Source organism: Glycine soja, chromosome 3 (genome assembly GCF_004193775.1).
Source record: "Glycine soja cultivar W05 chromosome 3, ASM419377v2, whole genome shotgun sequence".
In the NCBI taxonomy this organism is placed as follows: domain Eukaryota; kingdom Viridiplantae; phylum Streptophyta; class Magnoliopsida; order Fabales; family Fabaceae; genus Glycine; species Glycine soja.
This window is the reverse complement of record NC_041004.1, coordinates 37,993,462-38,009,385: the sequence shown is the minus strand read 5'-3', so window position 1 is coordinate 38,009,385 and position 15,924 is coordinate 37,993,462. Positions and strand designations below refer to the sequence as shown.

Genomic DNA, 15,924 nt, shown 5'->3' with positions numbered 1-15,924 from the left:
ATAAAAGATTAAATAATCAAATTGTAACTTTTAAAAGATAAAAGATTAAATTGAACTTAAAATAAGATAAATAATCAAATTAAAATTTTAAAAAAATAAAAGATTAAATAATCAAATTTTAATTTTTAAAAGATAAAAGATTAAATTGAATGAAAAATAAGATAAATAATCAAATTAAAATGTTTAAAAGATAAAAAAATTAAATTGAACTGAAAATAAGATAAAAAATTAAATTGAATTGTTTAAAAGATAAAAAACAAAAAAATTATTTAACCTATAAATTCCTATATAAACAATTTGTATCTTTACAAAACTGTGAATTTAAACTAATTTTTATTCTTGTAAGCCATGAAAATCTCATAATCCATGATCTTGACAAGGAAAGTCGTCGGGCAAAGAAAGACGATGGTTCCTCCTCGTCTCTCCTTTATTATTTACTCTCTTTCTCTTTCTATTTTCTACGCTTGACACACTCAAGTCTAGCTCTGGTATTCGAAACGCACTTTCTAGATTTTAGTTATCATCGTGGTTCACTCACCCACCCCACCCATTCTTTTACTTTCACTCTCCTTGCACCCCTCAAGACCGCAACTACTTCACTTTCTCTCTCAACCCTTAATAGTACTTTGTTCTTGCACCCTTCAACCTCCATGGCTGATGCCACCAAGTATGTTCCCATCGCTGGTACCAACGTCTCTTCCATTCTCAAAACCAGAAAAACGGTGGCTGCTGCATACTCTTTCATACTCGCCTTCGTCGCTTTCACTGTTTTCTTAGCCTTTTCCCCTTCTTCAAACGCTTCTTCACCTTGGTTCACCAACATATTCTCTCCCACATCCACCACCGACGGCTCCTACAAGCCTCAAATTCCTAACATTTTCTCTCTCCTTTTCCCAAACACTACTTCACCCTCCAATTCTTCTGATCCCCTGCATAACAACACTCACTCTTTTAGATCTACCAATGCCACTTCTTTATCTCCTTATCCAAAAACAGCCTTAGAATCTCAAACACTCAAACAAACCTCTTTAGAAAACAGAACCCAGACAACCTTGGTGAATTCAACCCAACATGCAGTTCCTGTTCCAACCACAAACCAGACCACGGATTCTCACGCGCCAAGTTTGGAGGTGAAGTCACCACCATTCCTTGCAAGTAAGGAACCGCCAGGTGCTGTAAAAAATCAGACTTTTAACTCTGATGAAGCTAAATCTGCGAGCACAAATCAAACTACAAATGCTACTGCAACTGCAACTGCAACCAATGTTTCAGTGAGTTTCCCTGTTCAGAATGTTCCAAATCTGAACACGAGTTCTAATTCTTCGGTGAAGGTGGATTTGGTGAAGGGTACTGTTGTGTCTAATGATAATTACACCGCTTCTCTGGCGAGGAAACAGAACAATGGGAAGGATCACGCTAAGGGGAACGATGAATCGATGGAGTCTCTGATGAAGTGTGATTTTTTTGATGGAGAGTGGGTTAAGGATGATGCATATCCTCTCTATAAGCCAGATTCTTGCTCTTTGATTGATGAACAGTTCAATTGTATTAGGAATGGAAGGCCTGATAAGGATTATCAGAAATATAAGTGGAAGCCAAAGGGTTGCACCCTTCCAAGGTATTCGAATCTGTTTAATTTGTTGGTTAGTTTTAGATGGTAAAGTTTTTAACTTCATGGGTGTTTATGTTTTTGTCCAAAATTGACAATATTTTGTCTATTTTATTTTGGTAATGTGAATTTGTTGTCTTGTATTATACTTGAATTGATTCATTTGCTAATTTTCTTTTGGGGGGTCCCAAAATTTGGTTGAATTGGTAATATAGGTTGGATGCGCATCGAATGCTGCAATTGTTGAGAGGGAAACGACTGGTTTTTGTTGGCGATTCGCTCAATAGGAACATGTGGGAGTCTTTGATTTGCATATTGAGAAATGCTGTGAAAAATAAACACAATGTTTATGAAGTAAATGGAAGAGTTAATTTCAGAGGCGAAGCCGCTTATTCATTTGTTTTCGAAGTGAGTGTTGAACTCTTGTGCGTTCTACTTTTTCCTTATTTCTGCTTTGATTTATTATTCTTTACCTCACAGAGCTGGTTTGGTATCTCAATAGGATTATCACTTCTCCGTGGAGCTTTTTGTGTCTCCATTCTTGGTTCAAGAAGGGGAAATGACTGATAAGAATGGGACAAAGAAGGAAACACTTCGTCTCGATTTGGTTGGTAAATCTTCATCTCAATATAAAGATGCAGATATTCTCGTCTTCAACACTGGCCACTGGTGGACTCATGATAAAACTTCTAAAGGGTAATTACAATCAACTTCCCTTTGCAATGATTGCTATCGATACTGTTTCATTATGTACCTGCATGCCTGCATACTTATTCATAACTGTTTTGTAAGTTTCAAGATTAGAGAACCATACCCTTGTTATGAACATAAGCTTTAAATTGCGCATGACAATTTTCAGGCAGGACTATTATCAAGAAGGTAACCATGTGTATTCCGAATTAAACGTTCTTGAGGCATTCCGAAGAGCTTTAACAACTTGGAGCAGGTGGGTTGATGCCAACATAAATCCATCCAAGACCACGGTCTTCTTCAGAGGCTATTCTGCATCCCACTTCAGGTGAAGTACAAAGAATTAATTTAATTTCAATGTACTGATACACTATCACCTAATCATGGATTGTCATATATGGAAAAAATTGTTGAATTTTATAGTAATTACTTTAAAAGTCATAATTAGGATGATTTCTAATTGATTAATAGTATAAAATTATTTACAATGACGTCAGATGAAAATTAAACTCTTAATACAATTGTATTGGTAATTTTTATACTTGTTTTGGTTTCACATCACATTACTCTTCACTTCAATTTCATTACTTGCAAATTGAAAACACATTTCTTGAGTTCCCATTAGAAGTCTTTACTGATCACTATAAACTTTTGTGTTTCTATTAATGATACTGCAGTGGTGGACAATGGAATTCAGGTGGTCAATGTGATAGTGAAACTGATCCAATTGACAACGAGAAGTACCTAACCGAGTATCCAGATAAGATGAAGGTTTTGGAGAAGGTGCTAAAGAATATGAAAACCCGTGTGACTTACCAAAACATCACTAGAATGACGGATTTCCGGAAGGATGGTCACCCCTCCATATACAGGAAGCAAAATCTATCACCTGAGGAACTAAAATCACCTTTGAGATTCCAAGACTGCAGCCACTGGTGCCTTCCGGGTGTTCCTGATTTATGGAATGAAATTCTCTACGCTGAACTTCTGTTGAGAGAGTATCGGAATCAGCATGAGCAGAAGAAAGCATAGGTAAACACATAAACTACCAAACTTCTGCCTCACTTATGGTCAATGAGTTAAGCTCAAACAGATGCAGCTGCTGTATGTTCCATTTTTGTTCCCACGCATGTCCAGGATGGTGAAAGAAAGAAAAAGAAACCATCTACAGAAGAAAGTGCCTTTTGCATTTATTTTAAAGGTTCATAAAATTAAGTGAACCAATATAATACAGAATTAAGAGATGTGAGTACCTTGATCCTGTGTAATAAATTTGTTCATATGGAAAACAAATTGGTGAGGAGAGGAGAGAATACGAGGATGGTGTTATTTGTTATTGTAAATCATCCCTTACCTTGCATCTTCATTTTCTTTCTTGCCTGAAAGGCTGATTCTTGGTGTAAATCTATAATCAATTAGATTTTATATATTACTATAATCAAATTATTGAGATGAACTGTTCCAGCACCCTTCTGTTAATTTATCCGATTGCACAGTGAACTTTTTCTTCCTAGTCTCATGAAGCCTGACTATTGCAAGCTGTGTACGTTATTATTCTCCTTCCCTTTTATTATTTCGGTCACAGGATTAATTAAAGGGACATGCTAGGTGCACCCCGCAATTAAGTGAATGTATAAAATTGTCCTTGTGTCAAAGTTTGAAAATAAAATTAATTTTTTAAAAAATAATTTCTTCATCCGGTAAAACAATTTATTCTACCAGAAGAATTTGTTCTACCGGAAGAAGGTTCTTTTGGAAGAACAAATTGTTTTATCGGGAGAAGTTCTTCCGGTAACTTCTCCGGAAGAGGATTTTTCCAATAAAACAAATTGTTCTACTGGAAGAAGGTTCTTCCGGATGAACAAATTGTTCTTCCAGAAGAACCTTCTTCTAGTAGCTTTCCGGAAGAAGGTTCTTTCGGTAGCTTTTCGAAAGAAGGTTCTTCTGATAGAGTAATTTGTTTTACCAGAAGAACCTTCCGGTAACTTCTTCAGAAGAAAGTTCTTCCATTAGAACAACCGGAAGAAGGTTCTTATGATAGAATAATTTGTTATAATGGAAAAACCTTCTTCCGGTAGCTTCTTCGGTTCTTTCAGGAAGAACCTTCTTTTGAAAGAAAAAATTATTTTTTAACACAAGGACAATTTTGTCCATTTTTTTAATTGTTGGGTGTACAGCAATGTTGCTAGGTGCACTTAGCATGTCCATTAATTAAACTTGCATATCCAACTACCGTTTTTTTTTTGAACTTTTTCTATTTCATATTCAGAATGAACAAAAAAAAAGGGAGTGTGGGTTGGCCCCTTAACATGTTTCTTTTCAGAAGGAAAAAAATCTGATTAAATCTCGAGGTGTATTTTCACTCAATAAATCAATTTACCTCGTACGGAACGATGAGTAGAGTAATTGTGAATGACGTACTTTCACAGTTTCACGTAAATGTTATGCTTGCCTAATATTCTTAGGTTCTTCATTTCACATATGTTCCGGACGCGTGTTTATCGTGAAGTGAATGCCTACAAAAAGAAAACTCAACATGAAGAGGAAAAAAATAAAATCACTAACGTCTATTAACATTATATTTATGCTAAAAATACGTGGTTGATATTTATGCTTTAATTGTAAACATTTATAATATGATTCAAGGGTAAATGTTTATTTTTCTCGTACCCAGATGATGTAAGTGTTGTTTAAATCTTGGGACATCTTTTGATTTTAGTGAGCTTTGAAATTTCATTCACTTAAACTTTTTTGTAAAAAAAAAAAACTTAAAATTTTGCAATGATGTTCCTGGCAAAACAGAAAGGAAAAAAAAAAAAAAAGAGTTGTGGCGGTGCATTGAAAAGTCAAGCCATTTTAATTGAGGACCAACCAAAGTTTTGTGGAGCCCAATTTCCCTAAACTGAGAAACTTCCACTATGGAGGATGGGATGTTGTTGTTTTATTTTTCGAAAAAGATGGATTTGTTAAGTTATTTAAAATTGGGAACATGTTAGATCCAAAGAGTTGCTCTATATTACGCCGGCATATCTGAAAAACTTAATAAATTAACCAATTAAATTATAAGTATTTAATAAAATTGGATTTAAAACTAATTAATGAATACAAAATAATATAATATAATATAAAAAATTATGATAAGATAGGAAAGAAAAAAAGAACTTATAATCTTATATGATCAAACAATATATTAAACAATGTTTTTAGAAATATTATCAAAACATTATAACCAATTAAAATAAGTTTCTTTATCAAATGATACAAATAAAGTAAAAATGTTTTAAAAATCCTGCCAAATATACTCATTATATTTTGTTGGAGGAAGCCTAAGATAAGTTTAAATTTTAGTCGTTAGCAGTTTCTAGGGATGAGATAACAAGAGCCATTAGCATATTTTATGTCTGTTAGTTTTTTGATCTTGAATCTTGTAATTCAATCTATATATACATGGGAAAGTAATGAAGTAAAGCAAGGTGTTTTTACATTCTTTTATCTTGTTTCACATTTATTTACAGTGAACTCTTTTTTTTCTTCACCGTGACGGACAAAATTCGTTACGAAAATTCATCTCTTTCTTCTAACATATATGTAAGATTTTTAACGGTTATCTTCCAATTATGTATCACCCTTTTGACCTCGGGATCAATGACCACCATAATAATTAATTACCACTTTTAACGGTTATATTCCAATCTTAATCTTAAGATTTATCAACGATTAAAGAAATATATGTAAGACTTGGCATTTTGTTTACTTTTGTGGTATGTTTTTTTGTTGAATAAAAAGTTATTGTAGATTTTTTTATCCATATTGGTAGCTTGGAATATGATTTTAATTTTCATACGTAAAAATTTCAATACTAAAAATTAATCAGAAATTATCTAAGGTGTAAGTAATCTTTAAAGTAATTACTATTATAAAAATAAACAAAGATTATCATACATTATAATATATAATTAGATGACAAAGTAAAAAAAAATACAGTATCATTGCATACTAGTTAAATATTACAGTCTAAACGGATAGTTTAATTTTAATAAAATTATACCAACAGAAATTCACCTAATCATGAATATGATGTGGCAAAACAAAGCGTAGTTGAATTAATATTGTAAGAAGAGATAAGAAGTTTGTACAAAATGTGACAAAACAATAAAGTTATATCAATAGAAATTCACCTTAAAATAATAAACCCATACAATAGAAATTATAGTTGTTTATAAAGTTTGTACATTTTTTTTTTACAAATTAAAGAGACATAAGAAGAGAAAGAAAAAAAATATTATAACTCAAATAATTGGTATCTCCTTATTGATCAACAAAAAAGATCATTGTTCCGATGATATATACGGTGAGGACAAGCTAAGCAGCATAACAAAAGAAAGAATGAAGATAATTAACTCAAAATTGAAGAAAATACGAAAATGATTTTTTGTCCTCTTTGATATACATTATTAATTTATTATTATTATACCTAAACGACAAAAAGAGGTCAATCAGATGATAAAGCAATCTGATGGGCCATCTGGGCCTGCTGCAGGTGGGCTTGACCATTAGGTCAGGGCAATATTCTGGGCTTGTCAACAGACATCGCAGCAGAGATTTGAGAAACACTATTATTGTTGGTGGGGGCAGAGGCATTATTATTATTGGTGGTGGTGGTGGAAGCGGCGGCGGCGGCGGCTCCGGTGGCGGTGTTGGTGGCGACGCGTTCACAAGCGGGACACATGGTGAGGGTGGTAGCTGGAAGCTGCATGAAAAACGGTTGACATGTTTTCAAAGCCCTCAGTTCTTGCAGTTCCTTCTGCAATCTCCTATTCTCTTCTGTCAGACTCTCGCAGCATCTCTTTAAGTACTCACAATCCACTTCTGTCTGCTTCAACTTTGTCCTGTCATTATTCTTGTTTTTTTTTTTCAGAAAAACAAAACAAAACAAAACCAACAAACATAGCTTCATGTTCTTTATAGTACGTTCTTAATTAGTTCTTACCTTGCCCTTCTGTTCTGAAACCAAACTTCCACCTGACGGGGACGGAGATTTAACTGTTTTGCAAGTGCAAGTTTTTGCTTCTGCACGATTTCATTGTAAATAAAAAAAAATAAGAAATTAAAATAGTACTAAGATGTTTATGTAGTATTAAACTAAGGAATGCGAATTAAGGACTGATTAGTGTTTGAATTTTTTAAGCAAAATCTAGAAAAAAAACTAGTTGAAAGAAGACCTTGTTAAAGATAATTAGCTATATTTTTGTCATCAATATATTTTGTAATATTCGTTAGACCATTAATATGATAAAAAAAATTAGTTACAAGTTGTTATATTTTAAATTTTAGTTATAAATATAGTTAAATTCAAATTATAAATAATTTGAAGTTTATTATTCATCTGTATTCTACTCTATGTATATATCTTGTACAGTTATAATTAAACTTGAATAAAATTATAGATATTATTCTATCTTTCAATGATTAAAAAAAAATAATAGAGAAAGAGAAAAGGAAAGTGAAAGTTACGGGATTGAGAGTGGTGTGTTCTTTGAAGCTGTCTTCGAGGAAAGCTGATTGTTGTTTGGAGAGTCTTAGTTTCTTCCTTGATGAGCCATTTTCGTCGTCATCGCTGGCACCTTCACTAGACTTTCTATTGTTCCTGACACAATAATCCATCTGAAAAGATGACACTGCACTGTTGGGAGATGAAAGTGCAGCACCATCGTCGGTGTCATCCACCACCCTCACCGGAATCTCTGATGTCACACGTTCCATACCCACTGTATATATATGTTGTATACACAAACATAATGAAACAATTAACTAAGAATATCCTAAATAAAAGTAGATAAACTTGTGTGTGTTAAAAGCTAAGGGTTTAAATGATGATTTAGAAAGACTAAAGAAGGTGTTTATTACGTACGTGCATCGGAGAGCCATGGAATTCGAAGGTGTGAGTGTGAAAAAGGAAGAACTGGTGTTGAAGGAAGAAGGTCGAGCTGAACGGGTGGATATGAAGAACCCCTTTTGTCATCAGCCAGTGCTATGCACAAACTCACTGAATCATTTTTTGTGGCCAAAGAGACGGTTTTGGGTGTGTCGCCTAAGCTCAAAGCTAGCTCCATCTGTGACAACTTAATTAAGATAGTGTGGGTAGAGAAACTATAAAAGAGAAGGGTTTCGGGTATTATATATATTGTTGCAAAAGAAAGAAATAAATAAAGGGTATTTAGAAGAGGAGTGTGGTTTCGCGAAGCAAGTGTAGACTTTACTCTACTTTGAAAGCAAAGACTCTATCTATATATCTCTCTATTTCTATGTAGTCACTAAATGGTTTATAGTTATACTACAAAGCAAAGAAGAAAGTTGTGGAGTCTCAAAAGGCTCGCACACAGACCAGAGTGCTGCACAAAATGAATAACTACTCTCCTCCTTTCTACAACAAAGCGACCTACTACTACCTTTTATTTCCTCTGCGTGGAGAAAAGATTGACCCACAGTTCCAACTTGACAAACGCACGTGAATCCATTGAAATTGAAACAACTCTTACATTTTTTTTTTTAAATTTTATTATTTATTTTACTTTCCATGCTATTGTATTCTGTACTGTACTCCTACTCAAAGTAAAAAAATAAAAAGAAAAATCCTATTTAAACATACAAATACTGCAACTGTTTCATGCCACACCCGTAGATAATCACAAAACAAGGGCGGGCCTGAAACATTGCGCTATTAATAATTAGCCCTTCCCTTCCATATCCATATTCCATTATTCTCGTGACGTAAATACTTTAAGAAATTCATATTCTGTATATAAATATATAGTATAGTGTTTTTTAGGATGTGTTTGGGTGTTAACTACATAAGTTATTTTAGGGTATGTTTGGCTTGCAAAAGAAAGTTTGAGGAAAGAAAAAGAAAGGAAAGATAAGAAGTAGAAATTGAGATGCTTTTTCCTATAAAAAGAAAGTTATTTTTTAATATTTTTCAACGTGGTTTTTAATAAAAATATTTTTTATTGATTCTTTTAATTATTAACAGAATCCTTTAATTAATTTGTACTTTAATTTCTAAAGTTAAAGTCAAGTCTATCCGTTCACTCTTTTGTGAGGAAGGTATGACTCTTGCCGTGCTATGTGTGTCTGTAACTCTCAATGCAATTACATTTTCATATTCTTAATATATAAGATGCACAACCTTTGCCATGCCTTGTAGCGTTTTCCTTTTTCACTTTTTCAGGAAAAATTTCTATTTGAGACAAGTCGGATATTAGATGTGTACACCTGGCCTCTTCCATAAAAAATTCAAATCTAGTAGTAACTTCCACTTGAGATCACAACATACTTTGGGCGGGTTTAATTTACTTTACAAGCATTTTTGGGTTTGTTTGAATAAACTTAACTAGAAATATTTCAAAAGTTAAAATTAGTTTGTATAAGTTAAAAGTCATATTTTAAAGAAGTTATATGAAACAACTAAAAATTTATAAATTATGAAAAAAATATTCTGTTTTTTCTTCTGATTTTATTCTTTTAAAAATACTTTTAGATAAATTTATCCAAAGAAATAAACATTCATTTGAGGTTGTACACTTGAACTATCTAAAGACCAAAGAATAGTCTTTACTAGCACCAATTAGTATCTGAAATTGTGATTGAGTCACTTTAGTCATTAGATTTAACGAAATTAAAAAAAACAAACTTTTAAACAATAATTTGTTTCATCTAAGTCTATAAATTTAATCACTAATTGTTGTCTCTGGACATTAATAAGTCACGCATTACATGTAATAAATGAAAGAGAATCTAATAAATATAAAAGAAAATGGATATAGAAATTGTATAATATTTTTCTAAAATCTAATGGAATTTAAAATATTAATTATATTCCTTAATTCCTAAAAAAAAATTAAACATCAAACAAAATAAGACTGCGGTAATACACTTAATAACATAGTAAAATTGAAGACGTTTAAAATTATTTTTTCGTTTTTTATGTTATCAAGCATAGCCTCAAATAGAGATACAGGAGAACCAGTACGTTAAGGGTGGTGAGAGATTGAAATAGTTCCACGACACATCGTAACTTCAAACTTTGTTGGAACCAATATTATACAAAAAAAAAATATATAGTTATATATAGATCAGGAAGTGAATAGGTCTAATATGTCGTGCTTTTGAGATCATCGCAATAATTGAAGTCATGCAGGCTTTAATGATAAACTGCAGAGAGAAGAGAGAGGATGCGTGAATTATTCGGTAGGACAATCTTTCAGAAGACGAACAATGGCATAAAGTGAACATCTTGTAATGATTGTTAATGGAATGTAGGAAAAGCCATAGCCCAACATGAAGCAATGAAACCAACTATGTTGTCTTATTGTCTCAAAAAAATTAACCTTTTTCTCTTAATCTTCTTTACCGCATTCAAATAAGACAATTGATTACCCTTATCAAGTTAAATAATATTAGGAAACACGAAGTTTAATTACATAGGTTGGAGCTTTCCTCTTCATGGTTACTTCAAGCTTAATGTTGATTGATTGGTTAAAACTTAAATGTTAAAACCTATGAAGTTAACATAGCTTTTATTTTGTACCTTCGCAGATTTATTCATTTTAAAATAGGTTATGCAAATGTGTTTTGTAATGAACTAACGTTGAGGTTGGGTCAGAGTGAGAGGAATAGTCGAATAAAGTGGCCGAGTATTGGAGTGTGAATAAGATTAACCCTTCGTTAGTTTGCAGTGAAAGAAAACTGAAAAAAAAGAATGAAATAAATAATAAAATGAGATGAAATTTATATTTTTACGCTTTATTTTAATTGAAAATTTTCATTTTAATTAACTTTTTTTTTTCCATTTCATTATACTGAATGGACCCAAAGGGCTTTGGTTTTGAAGCAGCTTTCTGGTGTCTGCTTGTGCTGGTTATGGGAAGGGGCTGCATTGTTGCATTAACCAGTTAGCAAGTTAGCATCATTACTCGTTAGCAAACCCATCTGCGTCTACATTTTGTGGACCATAAATGTGTTGTCCATAATTAATAGATACGCGAAGTTATCGTGCTGCATTGATGGATTTGATTAAATAATAAATACTAAGTAAAAAAAATGAATTTAATTTAATAGATACGCGAAGTTATCGTGCTGCATTGATGGATTTGATTAAATAACAAATACTAAGTTAAAAAAATGAATTTAATTTAATCAAGAGAAATCAAAGAGCAGATACCGACGTGGTGTGCAGCGTCTTAACTTAAGTAGACAATCTATTAGCAGCAATATTTTTTAGACTGGACCCTTTACACCCTCCTAGAAGAGAAATAAGGAGAGAAATAAGATGGAGAGAAGAGAAACAAATAGAAAAATGAAAGAAATAAAAAAGAAAGAAAATTCTTTTATGTCAGTACAATCACCAAGTAAAATTAGTCTATGATGTAATGTGTTAGAAGATATGATTCAAAACAATTTTTTTTTTAAAATATGTTGAGATGCTTTGTCCTAAATAGAGATTTTTTTTCTCTTCAAAATTAGTTAAAGAAACGAGAAAAGAAGGGAAGTGAGGCTAGAAACAATCATGAGGGCATGGTTCTAGCTCGCATGCATGATTGCACGCTACCTATTCAAAGCAAGGCAATCACGAAGTGAAGAACACGATGAAAAAAGCAAAGCATAATCAAGAGAGTAGCCATGCAACAATTTTGCACATAGAAATTAATTAGGTGTTAATTTGCTCCCCTCATCAGACATCATCATGGGACATTTCTCATGCTCTTTTCTTTTATTAATTATGGCAGTGATAACTGTTACCGTCATAATCTCATCTTCTTCAATCTGGTGGATGCCGTGCGGTGCTGGCAAAGTATGCGACAAACTGGCCCTAAAATATTTGCAATTGCACCTCATCACCAGAGTGACTATTTCATGGCTTTTCTCACGTTACCCCCTCTTGAAATCTGTAGCTTGGAATGATTAAAAAGATACAACGGAATTATTACATTGTAAGAGGAGGTGGCCTAATATACTCGGTCAATCAAATTAAAGGACAAATTACATTATGTGTTTGTTTTAGGCTTATGAAAGGATGTTTTTTTTTTTAAATTAACATCGGTTAGGTGGAGTATAAACAGGTAAAAATACTGATTCATTAATGTTGCAATGGTAGATGAATTATTAAATATATTTTCAATAATATATCATATGCTGTATTAAATACTAAAATAATAAAAGTTATAACAAATAAATTATACAAAATTTTAATTTAATGTATATAAAAGAATTATATTATATATTTTTGTATTTTACAATATGAGAATTTCATACTAAAAAAATTATACAATAGCTATATATTATTATTATTATTATTATGAACTTTTATTTATTTTAAAAAAATTAACCCCAATTTACTAATTGTTGATTGGTTTGATCCAATTGATTGATTTTTGAAATGTTTACAACCTGTTTGGAACGTGTGTAAGGCGGGAAGTGAAAGTTGCAATGCACTAATCTCAGCCAAACACAATGTTAGAACTGATAACTAATTTCCAAACCAATTAGTCAAATCAGACGATCAGGTCTAGTTCTTATAACAATAGAAATGATATGATGCTGCTTCAGTTTAATTTAAGATAAAAGATAAAAAAAATTAAAAGTGTTGTTGCAAATGACAAAAAATTATTTCATCTTAAAAAGAAAAAAAAAGTAAGAACTAATATTTTGTGCAAGACTTCTCCACTTTTGACCAACTTAGAGTTGCATTCAACTTTCATTTGAATGTATTAAATTTTTTAAGAAAATACTTTTTAGATTGTGTTTATGTATGAAGGGAAAAATATATTATGTATCCATTTTTAATTCAATAATAAATATAACTTTACTTTATTTCAGAATATTACTATATTTGTTAAGTTTTGGTTTCTTTGAATCGATGAACTAATCACTAAAATAGTTTAGTTAGTATATAATCAAAATCAAAATATAGAAAAAAATAAACGATTAAGAATAAATATGCATGACTTCATATAACCTTTTTTAAAGATTTTATATAAACTTTAATAAAGCTACTTTAATTTTTTAAAATATAAATTAATATTTTTTATGATTTTTGAGCTGACAATAAAATGAAATATTTTTTATAACGTACTTAATATATCGGTCATTGATTAATAAATTCAAAATAAGCTATAACTGACAAAATGTTTAAATTTTAGGCATTGAGTCAGTTTGTTTAAAACAAAATAAAGTGAGTCTAAATGAATTTTTAAGAAGCTAATAGGAGTTGTTTTTTAATGAAAGAATACATTTTTAAAAAAAAAAAAATTAGACAAACACACCAAAAAATAAAATAAACATATTTTATTTAAAAATTGTTTTAATTTATAAAATAAAACTTAAACAAATTCACCATTATGTATACCAAAAAGTTTGTGTTTGGATGCTCAAGTCCATGACTGGGAATCAAATATTTATTCATTGAGATATGAAAATTTATTTAAGTGGTTAACCACTATCAAAAAATATTTTTTGATATATATATTAGGACACCCAACTTTTGATTACATATTAAAAAAATATAAATATTTATCATGTTATATTATGTTGGTTTTATATGAGAAAGACCTTAACTATGTATACCCTCCTCGCTAAAGAATTAATTTCATAATTATATTTGTGGCAAACTTTTTTTTAATGGGTTGTGGCATACCTTTTTAAAGATATATAGAAGAACATTAAAAACTAATACTATTCTTATAAATTTTTTCGAAGAATCATATTAATTAATAAGTGTTTCCAGAACACTATAACAGAGACACATATAATACATTATATTACATATATATATATATATTTCAATAATCAATTAAAAAGAAAATATCAAATAATTTATATTTCTAATATAAAAATATTTTTTGAATATTTTTTATTTTTGTAGTTAATATTCATCTGTTTTTCTAATCCCCTCTAATCTGTTTTTAAATCACACAAGCCTACGTAATAATATTAGTTGGTGGGAAACAGGTAGTTGATGTGCATGTGCAATTTTGATTTTTCTACATTCGTTATATCTTTTCATTATTTTTTTTTCTATTTATATGAGAATAACATTTTTGTTTATCATGTCATTCAAAATTCCTTGTGAGATGGAAGATAGTCAAATCATAAAAAACATTCAATGTGTTAATATTTTATAAAAATATTTAACATTTTTTATTTTTAGTGTATTAAAGTTTGTTAGTATGTGAGTATTTTTCTTCATGATTTATTAACGTCCAGCTTTCTCGCCTCACTTCAGATAAATAAATATTAAACTCCGGGCATGCATGCTTGTTTTCAAAAGGGATGATTATTATATAATTGCAATAATAACAATGATGATTAAGATAATATTGATAAACAATAATATCAAGTTCGTCCAAAAATTTAATGATGGCAAGGATCAGAGGGAATATATTGACTTTCATCATAGAAGCAATTGGGCATGAAAAGAAGGATGATGTTCGGTAATGATGATGAAAGTGTCCAAGAGTTGTTGACCACTGAGACTGACAAGAAAAAGAAAAATTATAGATGAACTTTAAATTTATATAACTTTTATTTCAGTATAATACGAGCGATATGATAATGAATGTTGTAGAAAAATGAATGCAATAAAATTAATAAATAATAAAACATAGTAATGAAGAATATAAATAACAAGACTTGAAAACAAATAAGATGACTTCAGCTACACTCACCCGTGTGTCCAATCATGCCCTTTCAGTCCATTCATCATTTTGTTTTCGTTTTTCTTTTTCAAGAGTGAGACTTCCATACGAGAATAATAATAAAGGATTTAATATCTTTTTCATCTCTAAACTTTTTTAAATTTGTTTCTAATTAAAATTTTAATCAATTTTAAATTTTAAACTTTTATCTCATTAATATTTTTAAGTCTTTACTATCAAATATTACTGTTAAATAATAACATGCGGCGTTAATTTTTTTAATTATCATGTGATGATGATTTATGATAAATTTATATTTTGACAATTTAAAACCAGAATTTGTTTGATTGAAGGGTTTGAAAGATACTATCCACACTTTGATAAGTGATAGAGTATTTTATACTATAACATTTTTCTTATAAATAAATCGGAAGTAAATCAAACAATGCTTGGCATTTCAAAATTGCCAGAAATTACTACTAGCCTTTTACCCCTTAGCAAAGTCGATGCTGATTCTTTTAGGATTTGGAATGCTAACAACCAAAAACAGTTCTCAGTTACCAAGTTCCTAGGAAACAAGTAACGTATTAATTTGTTAGTTTTTATTAACAGAAGAGATTGATTTTGTGACTTTTTCTTACTTTTCTTCTTTGTTAACCACTTAACCAACAAGTTTGAAGCTTGTTTCCTCATTCAAGGTCCAAGTATGGTAATTCTACTTCTTCGATTTCCGCACTTCCCCAATAGCCAAAGAGCCACTCATCGGCATGGCTTATTTGAAGATACAAATCTACTCGTCCGCACCAGATTTCAATCCATATCGATCGCAGCTCTTGTGTGCTAGCTCCTCTCCAACAAGGAATTCGGATGATTTTTACAGCAATAATTAATATATGGAAATTAAACTCTTAAAAATATTAAAATTTTCCTAAT

The 15,924-nt window shown here is 30.8% G+C and overlaps 2 protein-coding genes across 2 annotated transcripts; one reads left to right on the top strand and one right to left on the bottom strand.

The window, feature by feature from the left end:
- Positions 1 to 382: 382 nt before the first annotated feature.
- On the top strand, positions 383 to 3,766 carry LOC114406791 (protein trichome birefringence-like). Its single transcript, XM_028369608.1, has 5 exons — positions 383 to 1,618; positions 1,825 to 2,017; positions 2,112 to 2,305; positions 2,469 to 2,627; positions 2,977 to 3,766. The coding sequence occupies exons 1-5, from the start codon at positions 651 to 653 to the stop codon at positions 3,329 to 3,331; spliced, it is 1,869 nt and encodes a 622-aa protein (XP_028225409.1). The 5' UTR covers positions 383 to 650; the 3' UTR covers positions 3,332 to 3,766.
- A 2,944-nt stretch (positions 3,767 to 6,710) lies between these two features.
- On the bottom strand, positions 6,711 to 8,727 carry LOC114406790 (homeobox-leucine zipper protein HOX11-like). The gene is made up of 4 exons (XM_028369607.1): positions 8,211 to 8,727; positions 7,814 to 8,067; positions 7,290 to 7,369; positions 6,711 to 7,188 (listed from the first exon to the last, which is right to left on the bottom strand). The coding sequence occupies exons 1-4, from the start codon at positions 8,410 to 8,412 to the stop codon at positions 6,858 to 6,860; spliced, it is 867 nt and encodes a 288-aa protein (XP_028225408.1). The 5' UTR covers positions 8,413 to 8,727; the 3' UTR covers positions 6,711 to 6,857.
- Positions 8,728 to 15,924: the final 7,197 nt, after the last annotated feature.